This window comes from Lolium perenne, chromosome 1, assembly GCF_019359855.2.
Source record: "Lolium perenne isolate Kyuss_39 chromosome 1, Kyuss_2.0, whole genome shotgun sequence".
Classification (NCBI taxonomy): domain Eukaryota; kingdom Viridiplantae; phylum Streptophyta; class Magnoliopsida; order Poales; family Poaceae; genus Lolium; species Lolium perenne.
Window position 1 is genome coordinate 208,614,196 of NC_067244.2, and position 24,292 is coordinate 208,638,487.

Below are 24,292 nucleotides of genomic sequence, written 5' to 3' on the forward strand. Positions count from 1 at the left end.
AATGTACTAGGACGTCGCCTAGGGGGGGGGGGGGGTGAATAGGCGGTGTATAAAAATTTCTACTTGAGAGCTAAACTAGGCGGAATAAAACTACACATGTGTTTACTAGTTTAGCTCAAAGCCTATCAACTAGGGATTTGCCTAAGAGCACCAACAACCTATGCTAGCATGATGAGCAACAAGGTGATAACAAGATAGGTATAGCATCAAGCATGATAGATATCACAATGTAAAGCGCATAGGTAAAGGAGCTTGGGTTGAGAAGTAACTGGTGCACAAGGAGACGACGATGTATCCCAAAGTTCACACCCAAGGGTGCTACGTCTCCGTTGGAGCGGTGTGGAGGCACGAGGCAGTCCAATAAGCCACTAGGGCCACCGTATTCTCCTCGAGCCTTTCCTCCAAGGGGGAAAGCCTCGATCCACTAAGGGACCCTTGAGGGTGGTCACTGAACCCGTACAAGCTTGGGCAAACTCCCACTGCGCCTAACATAAAGCTTGTGACTGGTAGTAATAAATCTATTTTTATTTTGAGATAGAGTTTGATCCTCAACTATTTCTCGCGATATCTTCTTACGAAGTTTTGTTAGGGCATCTATAACTGCCTCCGGTTTAGGTGGGCAGCCATAAATCTACGCGGTTGCCCAAGAATTCACTATTCTTCTTAATCAATGATTTCTTATATAGAGAGAATGGCCCTCACAAATTGCAAATACTAATTTGTTAAGAATCAATCGAATTGAAGTCATAGTGTCATCGTTGGCTGGAATCGATATATTCGCGAGATCCGGGTCGCAATTTGTATCGACTAAAGAAATAGTAGGAATGTATCAAGCTTGAGGCAACTCCACAACACGGAGGCTCTCAAGTACAAGGCCACAAGAGGCTACAACACGCCACACCGGCAACAAAGCCACCAAGACACCAACGCGCCACAACCGGCTCCAAAACCACAAAGGCTAACCCTCTCCACAAAGGCAACAACACCACAAAGGCTACCACGCCACAAATACGACAAGGCCACAAAGGCTACAAGGCCACAAAGGCTACAACACCACAAAGGCAACAAGGCCACTAAGGCAACAACACCACTAAGGTCAACATGCCCTCTACGAGACCGAAACCCCGGAGAGAAACCAAACCAATGCACCTAATGCAATGGCTAAGAACACCACTAAGATGCCCAAGTTCTTCTCTCCCAAATTCCAACAAAGCTACAAAAGCTATTGGGGGAATAAGGGAGGAAGAACAAAATAGAGGAGGAACAACAAATTACTCCAAGATATAGATCTAGCAATATCCCCTCACTTGTAGAGGGATTCAATTGGTGAAGCTCTAGATCTAGATCTCCTCTCTCCTTTCCCCAAAAATATGCAAGAAATAGTGGGGGATCAAGAGGAGGAAGAAACAACTCAAGGTCAACAATGGAGGAGAGAGAATGGAGGGGAAGAAGTGGTTGGGTCGGAGGTGGAAGAGAGGTATAAATAGGAGGCCCAAAATATAGCTGTTGGAGGCAGAAAAACGGTCAGATTCGCGCCCGAGCGGTACTACCGTACGCGCGCGAACTATGCTGAAAACAGGCGAAAAAACGACCCAAAGCGGTACCCAAAGCGGTACCACAAGCGGTACTACCGCTCGAGCGGGTACTACCGGGTCGGTACCGGTCCAATACTGGACCGGATCCATTGTCTCACAGAGACCAAACCGGTACCTGACCGGTACTACCGCCCTTCCCTTTTTTTCTTTAAACTGCGATACGGAAACGGCAATATCTCGAGCTAGGAAACTCCGATTGAGGTGAAACCAATTTTGCCGGAAAGAGGACGACGAGTGCTACCACTACACAAGTTGAAAACATGGAAAGAAGTGAGTGATGATTTTCTCATGGTCATAGAGGTGTAACCTCTCAATATGGTATATCGGGAAAATCATCACTCTCGCACATGCAACATGCGATGCATCCGGAATCCGTTTCCGATGAGCTAGAGCTTGTCATGAGAATGAACACAAGCTCTAACCCATCTCATGGATAAGAACCAAGAACAGCCAAGAAACACGATGCAATGCATGCAAGGTTTGAGCTCTCTCCGATGATGCGACCTACTATCCTATCGAGCACAAACCTTAACCTTGCGTGTTACTCTCGAGTCGGCAAGCTCCGTCTTCACCCTCTCCGGCAAGCTCCGTCTTCACCCTCTTCATCATTGTACAACCGTCTTCTTCGATCTTGTACGCACGTCACCGTCTTCATCCATCTTCTACGACGTCTTCATCTCTCTTCATTTTCAACACCGTCTTCGTCATTGTACTCCATCTTCTCCATATTGCAATCTTGAGATCAACACATGGCTATGGACTCGACCTAAGATAGATTCTCAATGCAACCATTAGTCCATAGGGATTTTCATCAATTACCAAAACCACACATGGGGGCTCCATGTTCTTTCAGGGTGCAGGCTTGCCGTGAAACATGATCATCAATTGAATTGATGGCTTAGATGTCTAAGGGTTGTCTGCAACAAATTCTAGGTATGGAGTCAGAATTAGATTTCACTTTCTCAGACTCACAATAAGAAAATCTTGGTGATATATATGTTCAGTTGATCATGCCACACCTTGAACATACTAAAACCCTACACAATAAATCAGCAATTAGTATAATTATATGTGTCACATCAAAGGTAATATAGATAATCAGTACGACCAAATTCAATAACTGATGGTGTGCATAAAAATTAGCTGAATGCAAGAAGATCTACTCTCTGCCTGCTGAAATTTGCGAGTATTCATGAACCAATCAACCAATTCTAAACCAAAAAATCCAAGGCTAAAAATATGTGCGCCAGTAAAGCAAACAGAGCTGGAAATGTGAACAAAAAACAGATATGTGTTACGTACAAGATTGTGTTTAGCATATCACCATCTAGGCATACTTCTTAGGTGTGTTTTATGCACAAGAATGTGCATAACACCAGCTTAGCCATACTTCTCTGGTACTGCATACTATATCGGCTCTAAAGTACAGTGAATCAAATTTGACTGCATACTGCACTCCTGAATAAATATTTAAAAAATAATTTTTCAAAATAATTAGAGCTTAGGCATCATACCTTCGTTTAATGTTGAAGAGCAGAAGGGTTAGATGTACCATGAAGACAAATTAGTGCATATATTGGGAACAATACACAACATCTAGATCCTCTCCATATAAAGAGTCAAGTAGTTTCATATAAATGTAAGGTAAAATACATCTGAGGTGCCACCGTCGAGCTCCCGTGGTGTCAAAAGTCCATATGAGACTTCCTCAAAAAGCAAATTGCCATATTTGCAATCAAACTTTGCTGCTTAAGATGATGTATTAACTAAGAATGCTCTAAACATTTGAAGGGAATGCGATACTTTTGTCAGTTGTACTGAGTGTCATCTCTTAGTCACCTTTGTAGGTAAATCTTAGTCTAGCCGTGCAAGCACAAACTATCAGATATTATGTATCCATAGGATCTTGGAGAATTTCAAACATTGGAACAACACGCATGTTATGTAAATCAAATTAAGAACCAAGATAACTATGTGAGGAGAGCATGGTGCTTTTTTTTTCCTGATGTGATCTTAAACTAACACAAAGTAGATGTGTGTCCCTTCTCTGGTGCCTACCTTGTTGAACGATAGAAACACAGATCCACAACATGCACGCCCCTACCACGAAAGCTCCCCACGATCCACCCCAACGGAGCCACCAGCAAAACAAGATGGAAAAAGAATGCAGAACAAGTACCAGAGAAAATGAACAAAAGCGGGAAAGAAGCAGCCCTGGAGAACACAAGCGGGCGTAGCGGTCGAGCCCAAGAGCCTCACGCACCCATGCAACTCAGTCGACAAAGAAGAGGAAGAGCAACACCAGGAAAACAGTATCCACCGCCGCAGCAGGAAGCAGAAAAGAAAGACCGAATCTCTAGACATAAGCAACGAACCGGCCACGCGACATAAAAGTTGTGGCATGTTACCAACATGATTTAAATGATTAACAATATATAAACGGAAGACCGATGAATAAGCCTTTGCTTTATGAAAAAGGGGCTGGAATTCCAAGAGTAATATCTATAGCTCATCCCCAACAAATCAGCAAAAAATGTTCAGGCAGGAAATGCGAAGGACACACAAATGAAAACACGGCTCATAACATTGACCATACCACATGGGGTTCATACCTGTGACAAAAACATAGAGCTTTTTATATCGACAAAACAAATAGCTTTTCACACACTTTGACAAAACAGAGATATTCACTTCCACAGAATCAAATATCACCATGGTGATTTTTGAATCAAATTTTAAGGAGCTCACCAACATATCCTCAGCAGGCATGAATCCTTCTGCTGGCTCAGCAACATGCTCTTGAGATGTAGGCGTCCTGAGTGCTAACTCACCCGTGAAAGGAACCATGTGTGAAGTTTCAGGATCAATATGAGCGACCGCCTCTACATAAAAACAAGCGAACCGAAAACACTGAACACCTCACGTGAAACCACACATCCAAGATGGAAACTACATATACCAATAAGAAAACGCAACCAGTACCATGCTCTCGAGGAGATGCAAGAACCATGCTTCCAATGCCGGTAGCATGATCCATCGTGGAAGCACCAAATGCTATAGCAGACACATAATGGTATGATAGGGGAGCACTCGAAAAATACCCCTCCGATAGAAAGTCTGAATAAACTGACACTCCTGAATAGAACAACTTGGAAGTCTATGTTCGCCCGGCGAAAGGAAAAGTGTGAGGGAGGAACCTCAACCACATAACTCCTTCTGGCCAGCTTCACATTATCAAGAGGAATGATAACATTGCTGACCAAGAACACGTTCAAGAGCACATCAGCTGGTTTCCAATTAAGTCCTTTTTCAATATCAACAGATCAAACCATATCAACCACTCGTCGATCGCCTTAAATAGCAAGCTTGTACCTTAAACAGATGAGCCACAGATCAAAAGAAGGAAAAATCATAAACAACAAACAGAAAACCATTTAGCATGTAAACATAATACCTAGGGCTAGCATTCCGGTTGGTACAATTCTCATTCGTGCAACCGTACAGTCACCATCTTCAATAGGTTAGGTTCTAGATGCACTAGTCACATGAGAGAAACCAACAATTCTGATTGGGCGCTATATCATCTACTTAGATTTTGCACCTGAATATCTTATTCAGCAAATATCCCACATATTGTCAAAAAATATGTTTTAGTGTAGCACCATTGCTATGATAAGAAACACGAAGTTCCAATTACCATAGCTTCATGGGGAATGAGAGTACATGCCAAGATGAGACAACGCCATTTTCTACACCTATATGATTTATGTGCATATGTCCTGCGCCATATGAACCCCTGAAAAAATAAGGTGAAGAACACGAAGCACATCTTAATCTGAGATAAAATGATTCCACCCCAACCATTAACAATAGTAGCACGTTCATGTGCCTGTCAAACGACATGAGGTGAGTAGTGCAGGAAAGGAGGTAAGTGAACTACTGAAGTGCTTTGTGAGCTGAAATGTTACAGACCGACATTCCCATGTCTGGTAGAGAGAATTGTGTGTTAATTTAAGACGTTATTTGCAAATGGAAACAAGCAACCGAAATATATCTAATGCATTAATGGACGAACTTGTCATGGCAAACAAAATTCAAATCTTAAAGTAAAGATCCTGGAAGAAGAAGGTCAACCAAATAAGCATGTATAACCTGGTCCAGCTAGGCGCACGTATAAAACGGACAAGAAAATGAAAGTCAACACGAAATCAAACCCAACCAAACCTACCGACCTAGCTTCGGAAAAAACAAATGAACCGGCTAAACACGTATTTACCAAGCGGTAACCCATATCTAGGTGGACCCAGCGAGAGCGACGTGCAATACAACAAGAGAAGCTGGGAACACTGGGAGCTTAGGGCATCTCCAACCGCGCGACCCAAACGGACGCGCTGGGCCATCCATTTTGAACCGTTTGGGTGGCCGAGCGGACACACGGACAGCGGCCCGCGTCCGTGTGTCCGTTTGGGTCGCGCGCTGCGTCCAACGCGCGAACGCATCGCATATGTAATAAATAAAACAAAAAATCAAAATAAAAAAAGAAAACATAAAAACATAAATTTAAACTAGTTGGTCATTAAACTTAGCCCTATTTTTGGCAAATTTTACACAAAAGAAAGCCCTATACGGGCTTTAAACTAAAAAAAAAAAGCAAACCCCAGCCAGGGTTTGCGAGCATGCGGTGGCCGCCGGCAGTACTACCCCCAGTAGTACTCGTTGTCGTCGGCGTCGATGACGACGACGCCCCCCGGCGGCGAAGCGTGCCATCCGCGGCCACGAAAACCCGGCCCAGATTTAGGCCGGGTTTGCGTCGTTCCGGACGCCGCGGCCATCTGCTTTTGCGGTGCGTCCCCGCGTTGGGCCGCATTTTTGTCCGGCTCGACCCATCCGGACGCGCGGGCGCGGTTTGGGTCGCCCCGTTGGAGATGCCCTTAGGGCATGTACAATGAGGTGATGTCAGCATTCCCTTAGTGATGCCACGTCAGATTTTTGTTTAGTTAGAGGAGAGAGAATGAAGAAAAAGAACGGTTGTCTTCCCTTAGCTAAGGGATCATCTCTTAGGAAATAAGGGAAGACTATTTTCTCCATTGTATCACATATGTCATCCCTTAGTAATAAATTTCCTACCAAAATTTAATTTTTCATATTAATTGCTAAAGATGGTTGTAAGAGATAATGTGTTGTATGACTCATATCTAATGCCTTCTCTAGCTGATGTGGCGGCGTAAGGAAAGGCATGCCTTCTCTACCATTGTACATGCCTTAGAGCAAGTACAATAAGTCCTACTCAGCTGGCTATAAGGAATAAAATAATATATTTTTGTCTAGTTGGAGGAGAGAGAAGAGGAGAGAGAATGTAAGTGGGCTCTTATGCAAGAGTCTGCTCTAGCACGTGCTCATAGGTAAGTTGGAATAGAATAATATATTTTTGTCTAGTTGAAGGAGAGAGAAGAGGAGAGAGAAGGTAAGTGGGCTCTTATGCAAGAGTCAGCTCTAGCACGTGCTCATAGGTAAGTTGTGAGAGTGAAAGGTGGGTCATATGTTGATAAAGTATTACATTTTTATAGCCAACTATTATACATGCTAGCTACAAGTTAGCTATAGCTGACATGGCAACTTGCTTATAGCCAACAACCGGCTCTACTATTGGAATTGCTCTTAGAGCTCTTCTAAGATGTTGATTGAGTAAAGGAACAATTTGGCATTTTCCTTCAGGTCTGTGCCTAAATGTAATTACATTTTTCGTTTTGCTCAATTTGTTTTCCTTGTGTACACTAGTCTTTGGATTTTTTGCTCGTGTATGCGTACATATATAACATGGTTAAGGGCATTCAAAAGCACGCCGTAGTTTTGTTTTTTTCTTTTTTCCTATAAGCACCGTCCTATTTATGAATCATCTTCATAACTATTAGAGCTGTTACATCGACTGATCCAATGAGCAATGATCACCCAGTATCTCTATCAGGTGACCCTGGATCATTATATCCACACCACAATCATAGAAATCGCTACACAATCACCAGCACCCAATGCTATCTTCGGGCGTGTGCTTTTGTCAAACTTCTACACCAAGAGCAAGTTCAGCACATGCGTCCTGATGATTGACGCCGTACCTGATCGAGTTGATCACGCAACCGGCGGCCAGTGCGCTGAATCCTTGGACGTGTCCAGCGATGTCGGCGGTATCCACTGCCAGAACGCGGCCGGCGGTGGGTAGCCTGCGGCGTAAGCAGGGACGAACTTGCCGGCCTGGGCATACGCTGCCGCCGGGTGGAAGTGTGGCGGCGCCATGGCAGCCGGGTGCGGAATGAACTGTTGTGGAGCGGCCGCAGCACTGACGCCCTTGAGCATTTGCTCCAGCCTCTCCCTCTCCGCCTTCAGCTTCGTCTTCTCGTCTCGCAGCTCCGATTTCTCTGACTGCAGACACACAGAACCATTAAGAATCCTGAACTTTTCTTTCCACCGAATGGTATCCGGGTGTGACCGTGTGACAGTGGGTGCAAGTGCAGTGTTTCGATGTTTACCTTGAGGCTCTTGATGGAGTCCTGGAGTGACTCGTTCGACGTCTTGAGCTTCTCAGCCTCGGCACGCAATTGTTCAAGGAGGCGAGCGGCATCGCTGAGGATGGCGACCTTGTCGGCCTTGGGCGGCTTCCCGGGCTCCAAGACTGCGCAGAGCTCATTGAACCTGGCCATAGAGGTGGATCAGAGCTGATCAGATTTGGTGGGCAACTGCCGAACATGTCCAACAACTGAAGCAATGGAAGATTAGAATTGCCAGCCACAGAACTGAAACTTCAAAGCTCCGCAACATACCTTTCGTTGAGCCTGTCTCGCCGGAGCTTCTCGCGGCAGGCCTTGGTGCCAGGCGGTGCGCTCGACTCTGGACGGGGTCTGCGGATTGCAAAAAAATAAAACGTCAGATGAGGGTGACGCTCAGTAGAATCTGGTTCCTGAAGCTTGCAAAATGCGATGGGAATCAGCATCCGTGACCACTAATAGATGTGTCCAGCAATCGTGCTAATTCTGACCGTCTGCTGACTTAAAAGCTGAAAAATAGCACTGTAAATCATGCTTTGACAAGGGGAAAATAAAAATAGCCAGCTCCGTAGCTTCCAAAATAAAGTCCAATGATGAGTCACGTATCAAGTCGTCAGCTAATTATTGGACTCGAACTTATCTAGTAGTACAAATGTTTCCAGCAACCTGTAATCGGTTACTTTTGTGAGCTACCTGTGAGTCAAGTTTGCTAGCCACCCACCAGAGAAGAGGTCCAGACTGGCGTTCTCCCAACTACTACTGCTATATACTCTAAAAAGAACTACAGTACTACCGCAATCTTTCTCATCAATCGAATCAGAAAGGCCAGAACAATCCAAGCAGGAGAACCATCAATCACAAGGCTAGCTTAGAAGCTAGAAATCTGAAGAGAGCAAAGAATATTACCTCTTCTTGGCGCCGGAGTTGTCCTGGCCACCGTCGTCCCTTCTGGGAGCATCAAACCCCAATATCACGCTGCGGGACAATCAGCCCAATCAATCACCGGCACCATGCAATTATCCAGAGTTGTTCCAAGCCAAGAAGAGGGAGAATAGCGGAATCGAAGGGGAGAGAGCTGACCTGGAGACGGGCGGGTCGTCGACCATGTAGATGAACTCGGAGCCCTGGATCTCCTCCTCCACGAGGCCGTAGTCCAGCAGCCACGCGTTGTTGCCCCCGCAGCTCATCGCGGCGACAGACCAGGTCAAATCCCGAGAACCCCGGCTGTTATCCGGGGGATGGCAGATGTTTTGAGGCGGAGGCGGCGGTGGCGTGGGGAGGGCACGAGCCGGGGAGGGAGACGGGAGATCGGGACGGCGGGGGGAAATGAGTTGATAAATCGACCTGCGGTGTTTGTTGGCCTTTTGGCGCCACCAAAGCAGCACGCAAGGCAAGACGCAACTTGGTGGGTTGTGGCCTTTGGCGAATTGTAAAATGCACAGTGGTGACGACGGACGTCGGGTCGCGGCCAATGCGGGCGCTCGCGTACGCTGAGCCGCTGGTTTTTTTATCGGGCGAGTTGGGTCGGGTGGGAGAAGCTTCGTCTTTATTCTGTTTATTTACTGCTTGGTGCCCTGCGCAGTGCGTGTCTGCAGTTTATTCATTCCTGAGATGCTTTTTTTTAAAAAATTCCACTGTAATCAACAGCGGTACAATAAAAGTTATAATTATTACAAATAGGTAATAGCACAAGCTGAAGGGGCGTCGTCATTCTTGTCCCGTCGTGAACAGAGCCGAGCAAACGAGCAAAGCTTGCCGTAGTAGATCTTGTTGTAGTAGATAGTTGTGATATGGTCGTGCTAAGTGCTCAAACGACAAACGCACCAAATCTGCAACCATCGCCGCACCAAAGCACCATCGTCAAAAATGACAACCATAGATCGGAAGAGACTGGCATGAAACCATATCAACAAATACGAAACCAACTGGATCCTAAGATATCCGTCGGGCAGACGACTACACGCGCCCTCCGCCAGTGCTAAACGCACCATCGGGGCGAGGATAGGGAGGGGAGGATGTTATTCTGACTTCAGAATGTAACTGTCGCCTCACCATCCTGAAAAATAGACTAAAAAGAACGGAAACTCCCCGCCGGCGAGGGTCTGTGGTCCGCAAAACCTCCAAGGCCCTAAGGCCACTAGCGGCGGAGCAAACCTCCGACGTCTCCGTCGAGGAGAATGGAACCTGTTGTGGGTATACTTCATGGGTGTACCATCGACAGTGCCTAGATCCGGCAAGCCCGGATGGCCCATAGACGGTGATGTGGCATGGGGCCCATCGGGCGGCCCAGTTGCTGTTGATCATGAAGGATGAAGTCCAGCCCAGGATCAGGAAGCCGGATCCTAACCGACCTTCGGACGAAGCCGGATCCATTGAGGCCCATAAGGAACCCGGATCCAGTATGACGTAGATGGAAGGCGGATCCTTGACGTACACGACAACAAATTGTACCGTACTTAGGCAACCTGTAATCCGGCTAGGACTCTCCATGTAAACCCTAGATCCGTGCGCCTATATAAGCCGGATCCCGGGAGCCCTAGAGGCACAACCACAACTCATTGTAACAACGCGAAAGCGTCCAGATAATTCCAGACAAGCAGCAGTAGGCCTTGCCATCGTGCAGGTGGTCCGAAGCTGGGTAAATCGCGTACCACCGTCCCAGGGACTCTTCGCCCAATGGACCCTACTTCTTCTCCCCTCCATGAGGATCCCTCCTCTGGAGTACCGTCGAATAGGCAACGACAGTTGGCGCCCACCGTGGGGCCAGCGGTGTCTGGAGGCCGGAACCGGGAGGTTTCTACCTTCGGAGGCATCGGCGACACCATCGCCGTGGGGCGCGTCAAGTACGCCGGGAACTTTCCAATTGTCCCTGAGGACGAGTGGTGGATTCCGGCTAAGACAAACCCCGTCAAGCTCTCCATCATCCCGATCGGCGGGATACACCTCTTCATCGGCGAGACCGTCGATTCCGACGGGAACGGACTGGTAAGTAACGCTGACGCGACCGCCGCTGAGCAGGACGCAGTCGCGAAGATTCGATCTGAGTCGCGGGAACTTCCTAACGAAGATTCCGCCTTAGATCTGGAAAAATCAAAATCCACCCAATCCGCCCCTGAGCAGGAACTAAAGGTGGAAGACCAATGCAGATCCGCCTGGGTCTCCCAGGTGTTAGAGAAGCAAAGGTGTCACTTCGTACACTTCATAGCCCATACCGCAGGAGCCGCCCCTCAAGAAGCCGGAGCGGGCCCCATGCAGGTCGAGACACCGGAAAACAGCAACGCTCCGGATCAGCAGGAGGCTGTCGGAGAAAGCGACGCTCCGGGTGAATAATCGATCCTGGGCAACCTAAGCCCAACTTCCGACGATACCTCCTCCATGGATACTGAAGAGTAGGATCGCAAGCTCAAAGAACTCGGAGGCGGTGAGCAAATCGAAGTAGATTCCGCCCAGCCGAAGCAGGTTCTTGCAACCTTAGAAGCGCTGGATCAGCAGGAATCGGCAGATGAACACACCAGTTCCGACCCGCAGCCATCCAATGCAGGGTCTCCGCTATCGCGGGAACGACCGCATAAGGAAGTCATGTCCCCAGAAGAACTGGTTGAGCAGGCAGGCATGGACGCAATCGCACACTCGGAGATCCTCAACGAACCCATAACTCCTGACGACGCTGCAGATCCGGAGGCTCTAGAAGCCAAGAGGCAGGAGATGCTGGCAACAGCCAAAAAATTCGCCACCACTGCAGCAGCAATGCTGGATGAAAGGAAAGAGGCCGCGCACTTCGTGGAAAATTTCCTCCAGTGAGAACGCCAGGTCGATGAGTCACTGGCAAAAGTCAAGCAACTCCGGAAGCACTGGGAGGACAAGATCAACGAGACTCAACAGGAGAACGATAGACTCAGGCGAGAAGCTGTAGCTCCCCGCAAGATCACCTTCGCGACTCCCACCGAGCAACAGCTATTCACGACTCCAAAGGACAACATGAAAAAGGCTGCGGAGATCTTGAAAAAGAAGGACGAAGAGATTGATATCGACTACGTCCGTACGCTCGTTGCCTCGGCAATGAAGCAGCAGAGCAAGGCCGACACTTCGCGCAGGTTAGAATCCAACCCGGATCACTGTGTATCTACCGCGCAGAAGGACGCCCACGCCAATCGCCATCCCGATGATGAATCGCGCACCGGATCCACGGAGCGCAGGAGGAAAACCAGAGAACACCCAAATCCAATCCCCATACCATCAAAGACGCCTCCGTCAGATACAAGGAAGGGAAAGGATGCAATGTACGCTGGTAAGAACAAGTACCGGGATCCATCACCTCCGCCTAACGGGTACCCGCTTCCTCCACTACCTCGCCGCCGTAGTCCAGTCGGAAACACTAGGCCTCATGGGCCTGGTGGAATCAATATCCGCGACAACGTGCAGCCTCAGAGGACCGGAAACAGGGAGCTTACGCCGGAACCCCGCCGGAGCCGGAACAACGATCGTGAGCCTGAGCCCGGAAGGAGCCGGAACAATGATCGCGAATCGGAGCCCAGGAGGAGTCGGAATGCGGAACGCGATCCGGAGCCCCGCCGGAGCCGGAACGACTGAGGCGACCATCACCAAGGTGAAGGTAGCCATCGAAGCCGGAGTGAGCCGCGGGAAGAACGCAGGGAATCCGAGGGTGGAAGCAAAAAATCTTACATGCCCCCTCGCAGGTCTCCATCACCACCACCAAGTGGAGGAGGTGGAGGCGGAGGTGGAGGCGGAGGCCGAAGATCTCTCTCTCGCTCAAGAACCCCTGATGGCGGCCCGCGCGATGCACATGAACGCCTCAATGAGTACATAACTGACTACATCGGCCGAAAGTGCTTTGGCGGGATGATTCGAGAGGAACCAAAGCCAAGGATGAACCTCAAGCTACCCGGAAACCTGAAGCATTATGATGGCACCGAAAGGCCGGATACCTGGATAGAGGATTACTACAATGCAGTAACCTTCGCCGGTGGAAACCCTAACATCGCCTGCCGCATGCTCCAGTTGTACCTTGTAGGTCCAGCCCGGATCTGGCTCAGCGACCTCGAGAAGAACTCCATCTTTCGGCCTCGCTGTCTCGCGCGCGAGCCTTTGATTTTTTAGCGGCAGCTTCCTCCGCCTTCTTCTCCATCAGTTCTGGTCCCGCGGTTTCTTCCGGGTTGGCAGACGTCCCTTCAATGTTTTTGCCGGAATCCTTTGAGGGCTCCAGCTGAACAGAGACGAATGGGGGAGGGGCGGAGGAGATTGGTGTTGCCGCGATCGGCTCGGTGGTGGGAGGCGGAGTCCAAGAAGACATCTACAAAGCAAAGTGCGAAGGCAACTGAAACTTAGCCGGATCCAATGTCACAATACCCTGTTCATCCCTACCAGCTACGGCGAGAAGGTGAAGCTTTGAGGGCTTACCGGAATGGCTTCCGCGGTGGTCGGGGCTGCCGGCGGCGAGGATTTGTTGCGGTGGCTCGCCGAACTTAAGAACACGAAGAACAGTTCGCGGTGGCGAGGCGACTCCGGTGAAACTCCGGCAAAACTCCGGTAAACTCCGGTGCGGCGGAGGGAAAGGTCGGAGGAGGCGCTGTGCGAGGAGTGAAAAGGGGGGGCGAATGGGGTGAATGGGGTGAACGGCGGATATTTATAGGCTGAGGGGAGGAGATTCGTGTTCCGCATCCTGTGGTCGGAACGCAAGTGTCGCGCCGTTGGATGATCGCCACGTGTCACAAACCCTAAGCGGTAAAAATGGCTAAGGATAAGTTACCGCTCAAATTGCCCGAAAATGGCGCCAAGATTGGCGGAACCGTTTGAACTCCTTGAGGGTTCCGGGTAAAAAGATAAAAAGCTATCGACCCTTATCCAAGCAGGGGAGTAACCCGGAGACATGTTAGAAGCAGTGTTGTTGTTGATGGATGAAGTCCCGCGGGATAGAGGTATTTTCCGACTAAACGTTGGGAAAGGAGACAAGATGAAGTTGGAGTTCTTCAAGTTTTCCCATGTTACTGAGATTGCCAGAAGTCACGAGGCTTTAGCAAGGCGGAAACAAAAAGGTGAAATCTCGGAGAACTCTGGGGGCTACTATTGTGGGTATACTTCATGGGTGTACCATCGACAGTGCCTAGATCCGGCAAGCCCGGGTGGCCCATAGACGGTGATGTGGCATGCGGCCCATCGGGCGGCCCAGTTGCTGTTGATCATGAAGGATGAAGTCCAGCCCAGGATCAGGAAGCCGGATCCTAACCGACCTTCGGAGGAAACCGGATCCATTGAGGCCCATAAGGAACCCGGATCCAGTATGACGTAGATGGAAGGCGGATCCTTGCCGTACACGGCAAGATATTGTACCATAGTTAGGCAACCTGTAATCCGGTTAGGACTCTCAATGTAAACCCTAGATCTGTGCGCCTATATAAGCCGGATCCCGGGAGCCCTAGAGGCACAACCACAACTCATTGTAACAACGCGAAAGCGCCCAGATAATTCCAGACAAGCAGCAGTAGGCCTTGCCATCGTGCAGGTGGTCCGAAGCTGGGTAAAACGCGTACCACCGTCCCGAGGACTCTCCGCCCAATGGCCCCTACTTCTTCTCCCCTCCATGAGGATCCCTCCTCTGGAGTACCGTCGAATAGGCAACGACAGAACCCTAGATGGGTTTCTTGCCGCCTTTCCCGGTCGCCTCTACTGGATGTGCTCATGTACCGGTTCGATATCATTCCTAAGATGTTTTGCTTTGCTTTATCGTTATTTATTTTAGAACAACCACATATTTCACTAATATAAATGAATAAACCAATGTGGCAATGAAAAAAGCTAGAGCGGAGGAAAATGGTTGTCCCAAATACTTTACAAATAGAGCCCTAATAGAACAAAAGGAAAATGATCAATAATGGTTCATGTACACATTGAAGCCAACGTCCGCCATCCAACTTCAGCGTCGCCGAATCGCATGCTGGAAGAGATGCAATCGTACACCATTTCCAGATCCACAGAAATATCAACGCTAATGAGGCTTTGTGTCGATGAATATGCATGCAACGACTAGCAAGGCACGTCGAGCGCAAGACATCCCGTCATGTCTTGGACCAAGATCCGTCCCATCCCATCAACGAATTCGAGAAAGAACATCCAATCTACCACCTTCGGACCAACATCCTCGCTTCAGAATATCTACCTCGCCTTCGCTGCCAACATCACTGCAGATCGCGACAAATGTCAGCGATAGACCAGGAAACTGGTCTTGCCAGATTTGAAGAATGACAAGAGGATCTAGCAACCTGCTCTAGATGTCACCGGTAAGAGCACCGACGGGATTGGGTGAAGCAAGGGCACCTTATTAGGACATATCGACGTCCCTACCACCGACGTGATGCCTCTGGAAAAAACCTCACCCAATGCTAACTACTCGCCAAAGTCAAAGCACTGAACCACTCCCCTAGCCCCCACCGTAGTCGGAACGAAAGGTGGAGGAGCCAGGGGGTTGTGACCTCGCTAGGGGAGGGAGGAGCAGAGTGGTAGCCACCCTAGTCGTCTATCTAGAGAAGGAAAATGAACGAGCACCAGCCAATTAGCGCACCACTCTTAGGTCATCTCTGGCGGCTCAACCTATTTCAGACACCAAATGTGTCCGTTTAGATCAGCCCGCGGACAGAAATGCGACCTCTCATCACCCTTGTTCTTTTGGGTCGAGGGCAAACCAAGTGGCTGGAACCATTTGGTCTGCACTAGGCCTTTTGCCTATTTTATTTTTCAATTTCACCCAATTAGCCAACATACGAATGAAAAATGCATTACAACCAAATAAACTTAAATAGTTTACAACTAAATAAGCAACATAGTTCACAATGAAATATAGTTCATAAGCAAATTAAAACAAATTAAATGATAGCAGATGACTAAACGCTTCCTGCTAGTGCCAACTGGAACATGGAGGAACTAGCCAAACATTGGTGGCACAGGCTGCGGCTCAACCAACCCCCCCTAAACTAACAGCCATGGTCATGGAGGTTATCATCATGCTCATCCTAAGCATGATCACATATGCAGTCACCACCTTCCAAGTGTCTCAATGCTCCATCTTCTAGTAGGATACCGAACAATAGCCCAACAAGACTGGAGCATACTGATACGTCTCAAACGTATCTATAATTTCTTATGTTCCATGCTAGTTATATGACAATACTCACATGTTTTATATACACTTTACATCATTTTGATGTATTTTCCGGCACTAACCTATTAACAAGATGCCGAAGCGCCAGTTCCTGTTTTCTGCTGTTTTTGGTTTCAGAAATCCTACACAGGAAATATTCTCGGAATTGGACGAAACAAAATCCCAAGGTCTTATTTTGCACGGAGCCTTCCAGAAGTCCGAAGAGGAGACGAAGAGGGACGACGAGGCGGCCACACCCTAGGGGGCGCGGCCCTACCCTTGGGCGCGCCTCCCTATGGGGTGGGCCCCTCGAGCGCCTCCCGACTCTGCCCCTTCGCCTATATATTCTCTCCGTCGCGAAAACCCTATCACCGAGAGCCACGATACGAGAAAAGTTCCAGAGACGCCGCCACCGCCAATCCCATCTCGGGGGATTCAGGAGATCGCCTCCGGCACCCTGCCGAAGAGGGGAATCATCACCGGAGGTCTCTACATCACCATGCCCGCCTCCGGACTGATGCGTGAGTAGTTCATCCTTGGACTATGGGTCCATAGCAGTAGCTAGATGGTTGTCTTCTCCTCTTGTGCTATCATGTTTATATTTTGTGAGTTGCCTATTATGATCAAGATCGTCTATTTGTAATGCTACATGTTGCGTTTGTTGGGATCCGATGAATATGGAATACTATGTCAAGTTGATTATTGATCTATCATATATGTGTTGTTTATGTTCTTGCATGCTCTCCGTTGCTAGTAGAGGCTCTGGCCAAGTTGATACTTGTAACTCCAAGAGGGAGTATTTATGATCGATAGTGGGTTCATGCCTCCATTGAATGCAGGACGATGTGAGAAAGTTCTAAGGTTGTGGATGTGCTGTTGCCACTAGGGATAAAACATCAATGCTTTGTCTAAGGATATTTGTGTTGATTACATTATGCACAGTACTTAATGCAATTGTCTGTTGTTTGCAACTTAATACTGGAAGGGGTGCGGATGCTAACCCGAAGGTGGACTTTTTAGGCATAGATGCATGCTGGATAGCAGTCTATGTTATTTGTCGTAATGCCCTAATTAAATCTCATAGTAGTCATCATGATATGTATATGCTCTCTATTTGTCAATTTCCCAACTGTAATTTGTTCACCCAACATGCTATTTATCTTATTGGAGAGACACCACTAGTGAACTGTGGACCCCGGTCCATTCTTTTACATCTGAAATACAATCTACTGCAAACTCTGTTCTCTGTTGTTCATCGCAAACAAACATCATTCTCCACATCATACGTTTAATCCTTTGTTTTCAGCAAGCCGGTGAGATTGACAACCTCACTGTTAAGTTGGGGCAAAGTATTGTGATTGTGTTGTGCAGGTTCCACGTTGGCGCCGGAATCCCTGGTATTGCGTCGCACTACACTCCTTCACCAACAACCTTCACGTGGCATTCATCTCCTACTGGTTCGATAACTTTGGTTTCTTACTGAGGGAAACTTGCTGCTGTACGCATCACACCTTCCTCTTGGGGTTCCCAACGGACGTGTGCTTCACGCGCCATGAAGCATTTTTCTGGCGCCGTGGCCGGAGAGATCAAGACACGCTGCAAGGGGAGTCTCTCACATCCAATCTCTTTACTTTGTTTATTGTCTTGCTTTACTTTATTTTATTTCCTGTTTTGTTTGCTTTCTTTATATCAAAAACACAAAAAAATTAGTTACTTGTTTTACTTTACTTAATTTAGTTTGCTTAGTTTATTTTTATTTATTGTTAAAATGAATACTCCTGAGAATACTAAGTTCTGTGATTTCACTAGCACCAATAATAATGATTTTATATGCACTCCTATTGCGGCACCTGCTACTACAGTAGAATTTTATGAAATTAAACCTGCTTTACTAAATCTTGTTATGAGAGAGCAATTTTCTGGTGTTGGTACTGATGATGCTGCTGCCCATCTTAATAATTTTGTTGAACTTTGTGAAATGCAAAAGTATAAGGATGTAGATGGAGACATTATAAAACTTAAATTGTTTCCTTTCTCCTTAAGAGGAAGAGCTAAAGATTGGTTGCTATCTTTGCCTAAGAATAGTATTGATTCATGGACTAAATGTAAAGATGCTTTCATTGGTAGATATTATCCTCCTGCTAAAATTATATCTTTGAGAAGTAGCATTATGAATTTTAAGCAATTGGATAATGAACATGTTGCCCAAGCATGGGAAAGAATGAAATCTTTGGTGAAGAATTGCCCTACCCATGGACTAACTACTTGGATGATCATCCAAACCTTCTATGCAGGATTAAATTTTTCTTTGAGGAACCTATTGGATTCAGCTGCTGGAGGTACTTTTATGTCCATCACTTTGGGTGCTGCAACAAAGCTTCTTGATGATATGATGATTAATTACTCTGAATGGCACACCGAAAGGACTCCACAAGGTAAGAAGGTAAATTCTGTTGAAGAAACCCCCTCCTTGAGTGATAAGATTGATGTTATTATGTCTATGCTTGTTAATGGTAGATCTAATGTTGATCCTAATAATGTTCCTTTAGCTTCATTTGTTGCTCAAGAAGAGCATGTTGATGTGAACTTCATTAAAAGTAATAATTTTAACAACAATGCTTATAGGAATAGTTTTGGTAACAACTATAGGCCATATCCTTCTAATAATGGTAATTCTTATGGTAATTATTATGGTAATTCTTACAACAATAGTAGGAGTGCACCCTCTGGTCTTGAAGCCATGCTTAAAGAATTTATTAGTACACAAACTGCTTTTAATAAATCTGTTGAAGAAAAGCTTGGTAAAATTGATGTTCTTGCTTCTAAGGTTGATAGTCTTGATGCTGATGTTGATCTTTTAAAATTGAAAGTTATGCCTAATGAAGATAAAGATATTAAGTCATTTGCTACAGCAAACGCTATCCAAGTTCAAATTAATGATAATATTAGATTGATGGCTGAATTGCATGCTAGGTGGGAAAGAGAAGAAAAACTTGCTAAAGAGAATAATGTAGCTAAAGTTTGGACTATTACCACCACTAGTAATGTTAATGCTTCACATATTGCTAAACCTCCTACTATCAATGGTAAAATAATTGGTGTTGGCAATGTTTCTACTCCCAGTACAAAGCATGCAAAATTGCCTGAAACTGCTGAAACTGTTTGTGATAGAAGTGCTGAAATTTTTCAGAATATTGTGGACAATGATCCCATTGCTTTATATCATAATGGTTTAGATTTTGATAGTTGTCATATCTCTGAAGTTATTAAGTTCTTACAAAAACTTGCTAGAAGTCCTAATGCTAGTACTATAAATTTAGCCTTTACAAAACATATTACAAATGCTCTCATTAAAGCTAGAGAAGAGAAATTAAAACTTGAAACTTCTATTCCTAGGAAGTTGGAAGATGGTTGGGAGCCCATCATTAAAATAAAGGTCAATGATTTTGATTGTAATGCTTTATGTGATCTTGGTGCAAGTATTTCTGTTATGTCTAAGAAACTCTATGATATGCTTGACTTGCCACCATTGAAAAATTGTTATTTCGATGTTAATCTTGCTGATAATTCTATAATGAAACCTTTGGGGAGGATTGATAATGTTCACATTATGGTTAACAATAACCTTGTCCCCGTTGATTTTGTTGTCTTGGATATCGAATGCAATGCATCTTGTCCTATTGCTCTCAAGAAAGGTATGGAACAGTTCCCTAGAAAGAGAATGAAGTTGCCTTTTGATTCTATTATTAGAACAAATTATGATGTTGATGCTTCTTCTCTTGATAATACTTGATTTGCACTTTCTGCGCCTAGCTGAAAGGCGTTAAAGAAAAGCACTTCTTGGGAGATAACCCATGTTATTTTTATTTTTACTACTGTTTTGTTGTGTCTTGGAAGTTGTTACTACTGTAGCAAACTCTCCTTATCATGTATTGTTGTGCCAAGTAAAGTCTCTAATAGAAGGTTGATACTAGATTTGGATTTCTGCGCAGAAACAGATTTCTTATCTGTCACGAATTCGCGTTTTTCTCTCTGTAGAAGAATAAAAAAAATCTGCGAAAATTCATGCGTGATCCTCAGATATGTACGCAACTTTCATTAGTTTTGAGCTTTTTCATCTGAGCCTGTTAAGTACCTCTAAAAAATTCTACTTTACGGACTATTCTGTTTTGACAGATTCTGCCTTTTATTTCGCATTACCTCTTTTACTGTGTTGAGTGGATTTCTTTGTTCCATTAACTTTCAGTAGCCTTGGGCAATGTACAGAAGTGTTAAGAATGATTGTGTCCTCTCTGAACATATGAATTTTTGATTATGCACTAATCTTCTAATGAGTCTGTTTTGAGTTTGGTGTGGAGGAAGTTTTCAAGGGTAAAGAGAGGAGGATGATATAATATGATCAAGAAGAGTGAAAAGTCTAAGCTTGGGGATGCCCCCGTGGTTCATCCCTGCATATTTGAAGAAGACTCAAGCATCTAAGCTTGGGGATGCCCAAGGCATCCCCTTTTTCATCGACAACTTATCAGGTCACCTCTAGTGAAACTATATTTTTATTCCGTCACTTCTTATGTTCTTTACTTGGAGCGTCTGTTTGTTTTTGTTTTTGTTTGAATAAAATCGGATACTAGCATTCCTTATGTTGGAGAAAGACACGCTCCGCTTTTTCATATGAACACTGGTGTTCTTAGCTTTACTTTAATGTTCATGGCGGAGTTGAAAACCGCTTCGTTGATTGCTATTTGGTTGGAAACAGAAAATGCTTCATGTGGTAAATGGTATATGGTCTTGAATAATTTGATACTTGGCAATTGTTTTAAGCTCTCATAGATCATGTTTAAGCTTTTGCATCATGAAGTTTAAACCGGCCTATTAGTGGAGAACTACTGTAGAGCTTGTTGAAATTTGGATTGCATGATTGATCCCTCTATGGTCTAGATATTTTCTGGTAAAAGTGTTTGAGCAACAAGGAGACAGTGTAGTGTCTTATAATGCTTGCAATATGTTCTTATGTAAGTTTTGCTGTACCGGTTCATACTTGTGTTTGCTTCAAACAACCTTGCTAGCCAAAGCCTTGTACTGAGAGGGAATGCTTCTCGTGCATCCAAAACCTTGAGCCAAAACTCATGCCATTTGTGTCCACCATAACTACCTACTATGTGGTGTTTCTCTGCCATTCCAAGTAAATTTCTTGTGTGCTACCTTTAAAATTTCATTCCTTGTCTTTGCAATACATAGCTCATGGGAAAATAGCTTTAAAAATATTGTGGTATTGAATATGTTGCTTATGTATCTTATTTCTTATAAGTTGCTTGTTGAGCGGTAACCATGTTTCTGAGGACGCCATCAACTTTTTACACCTTTGTTGAATATCATGTGAGTTGCTATGCATGTTCGTCTTGTCTAAACTAAGGGTGATTTATCATGATTAAATGGTTTGAGTATGCATATTGTTAGAGAAGAACATTGGGCCGCCAACCAAAGCCATGTATCATGGTGGAAGTTTCAGCTTGGACATTAATCCTCAATCTCTAATGAGAATATTATCTGTTGTTGAATGCTTAAGCATTAAAGAGGAGTCCATTATCTGTTTTCTATGTTGTCCCGGTATGGATGTCCTCAAGTTGAGATCTATCAAAACTGAGAAATCAAATGCGATCTATCTCCTTGGACCTTTGTACAGTTGGCATAGAGGTACCCCTTTGTGAAACTTGTTTGAAACATATGTAATGCAATGATAATCCATGGAAATCCGAGCTAATTAGGACAAGGTGCGGGCACTATTGGTATTCGATGCATGAGGCTTGCAACTTATAGGAGGTTTTATGCATAACACATATGAATTATTACTACCGTTGACAAAATTGTTTCCATGTTTTCAAAATAAAAAGCTCTAGCACATGAGTAATCCATGCTTCCCTCTGCGAAGGGCCTTTCTTTTACTTTATGTTGAGTCAGTTTACCTACTTCTTTCTATCTTAGAAGCAAACACTTGTGTCAACTGTGTGCATTGATTCTTACATGTTTACTTATTGTACTTGTTATATTGCTTTATGTTGACAACTATCCATGAGATATACATGTTACAAGTTGAAAGCAATTGCTGAAACTTAATCATCCTTTGTGTTGCTTCAAAACCTTCTATTAAGAATCTATTGCTTTATGAGTTAACTCTTATGCAAGACTTATTGATGCTTGTCTTGAAAGTACTATTCATGAAAAGTCTTTGCTATATGATTCAGTTGTTTAGTCATTATCTTTACCATTGCTTCGAATCACTTCATTCACTTCATATGCTTTACAATAGTATTGATCAAGATTATGATAGTAGCATGTCACTTCAGAAATTATCCTTGTTATCGTTTACCTACTCGAGGGCGAGTAGGAACTAAGCTTGGGGATGCTTGATACGTCTCAAACGTATCTATAATTTCTTATGTTCCATGCTAGTTATATGACAATACTCACATGTTTTATATACACTTTACATCATTTTGATGCATTTTCCGGCACTAACCTATTAACAAGATGCTGAAGCGTCAGTTCCTGTTTTCTGCTGTTTTTGGTTTCAGAAATCCTACATAGGAAATATTCTCGGAATTGGACGAAACAAAAGCCCACGGTCTTATTTTGCACGGAGCCTTCCAGAAGTCCGAAGAGGAGACGAAGAGGGGCGACGAGGCGGCCACACCCTAGGGGGGCGCGGCCCCACCCTTGGGCGCGCCGCCCTATGGGGTGGGCCCCTCGAGCGCCTCCCGACTCTGCCCCTTCGTCTATATATTCTCTCTGTCGCGAAAACCCTATCACCGAGAGCCACGATACGAGAAAAGTTCCAGAGACGCCGCCACCGCCAATCCCATCTCGGGGGATTCAGGAGATCGCCTCCGGCACCCTGCCGGAGAGGGGAATCATCACCGGAGGCCTCTACATCACCATGCCCGCCTCCGGACTGATGCGTGAGTAGTTCATCCTTGGACTATGGGTCCATAGCAGTGGCTAGATGGTTGTCTTCTCCTCTTGTGCTATCATGTTTAGATCTTGTGAGCTGGCTATCATGATCAAGATCTTCTATTTGTAATGCTACATGTTGCGTTTGTTGGGATCCGATGAATATGGAATACTATGTCAAGTTGATTATTGATCTATCATATATGTGTTGTTTATGTTCTTGCATGCTCTCCGTTGCTAGTAGAGGCTCTGGCCAAGTTGATACTTGTAACTCCAAGAGGGAGTATTTATGATCGATAGTGGGTTCATGCCTCCATTGAATCTGGGACAGTGACAGAAAGTTCTAAGGTTGTGGATGTGCTGTTGCCACTAGGGATAAAACATCAATGCTTTGTCTAAGGATATTTGTGTTGATTACATTACGCACAGTACTTAATGCAATTGTCTGTTGTTTGCAACTTAATACTGGAAGGGGTGCGGATGCTAACCCGAAGGTGGACTTTTTAGGCATAGATGCATGCTGGATAGCGGTCTATGTTATTTATCGTAATGCCCTAATTAAATCTCATAGTAGTCATCATGATATGTATATGCTCTCTATTTGTCAATTTCCCAACTGTAATTTGTTCACCCAACATGCTATTTATCTTATTGGAGAGACACCACTAGTGAACTGTGGACCCCGGTCCATTCTTTTACATCTGAAATACAATCTACTGCAAACTCTGTTCTCTGTTGTTCATCGCAAACAAACATCATTCTCCACACCATACGTTTAATCCTTTGTTTTCAGCAAGCCGGTGAGATTGACAACCTCACTGTTAAGTTGGGGCAAAGTATTGTGATTGTGTTGTGCAGGTTCCACGTTGGCGCCGGAATCCCTGGTGTTGCGCCGCACTACACTCCTTCACCAACAACCTTCACGTGGCCTTCATCTCCTACTGGTTCGATAACCTTGGTTTCTTACTGAGGGAAACTTGCTGTTGTACGCATCACACCTTCCTCTTGGGGTTCCCAACGGACGTGTGCTTCACGCGCCATCACATACCAAATGGCATGTT

General features: G+C 45.5%; 1 protein-coding gene across 1 annotated transcript; it reads right to left on the bottom strand.

Moving 5' to 3' along the window:
* Nucleotides 1-7,480: 7,480 nt before the first annotated feature.
* Nucleotides 7,481-9,563, bottom strand: LOC127322355 (transcription factor ILR3). The gene is made up of 5 exons (XM_051351149.2): nucleotides 9,215-9,563; nucleotides 9,041-9,109; nucleotides 8,411-8,488; nucleotides 8,120-8,282; nucleotides 7,481-8,012 (listed from the first exon to the last, which is right to left on the bottom strand). Exons 1-5 carry the CDS (start codon nucleotides 9,319-9,321, stop codon nucleotides 7,722-7,724), a joined length of 708 nt encoding a protein of 235 aa, XP_051207109.1. The 5' UTR covers nucleotides 9,322-9,563; the 3' UTR covers nucleotides 7,481-7,721.
* Nucleotides 9,564-24,292: the final 14,729 nt, after the last annotated feature.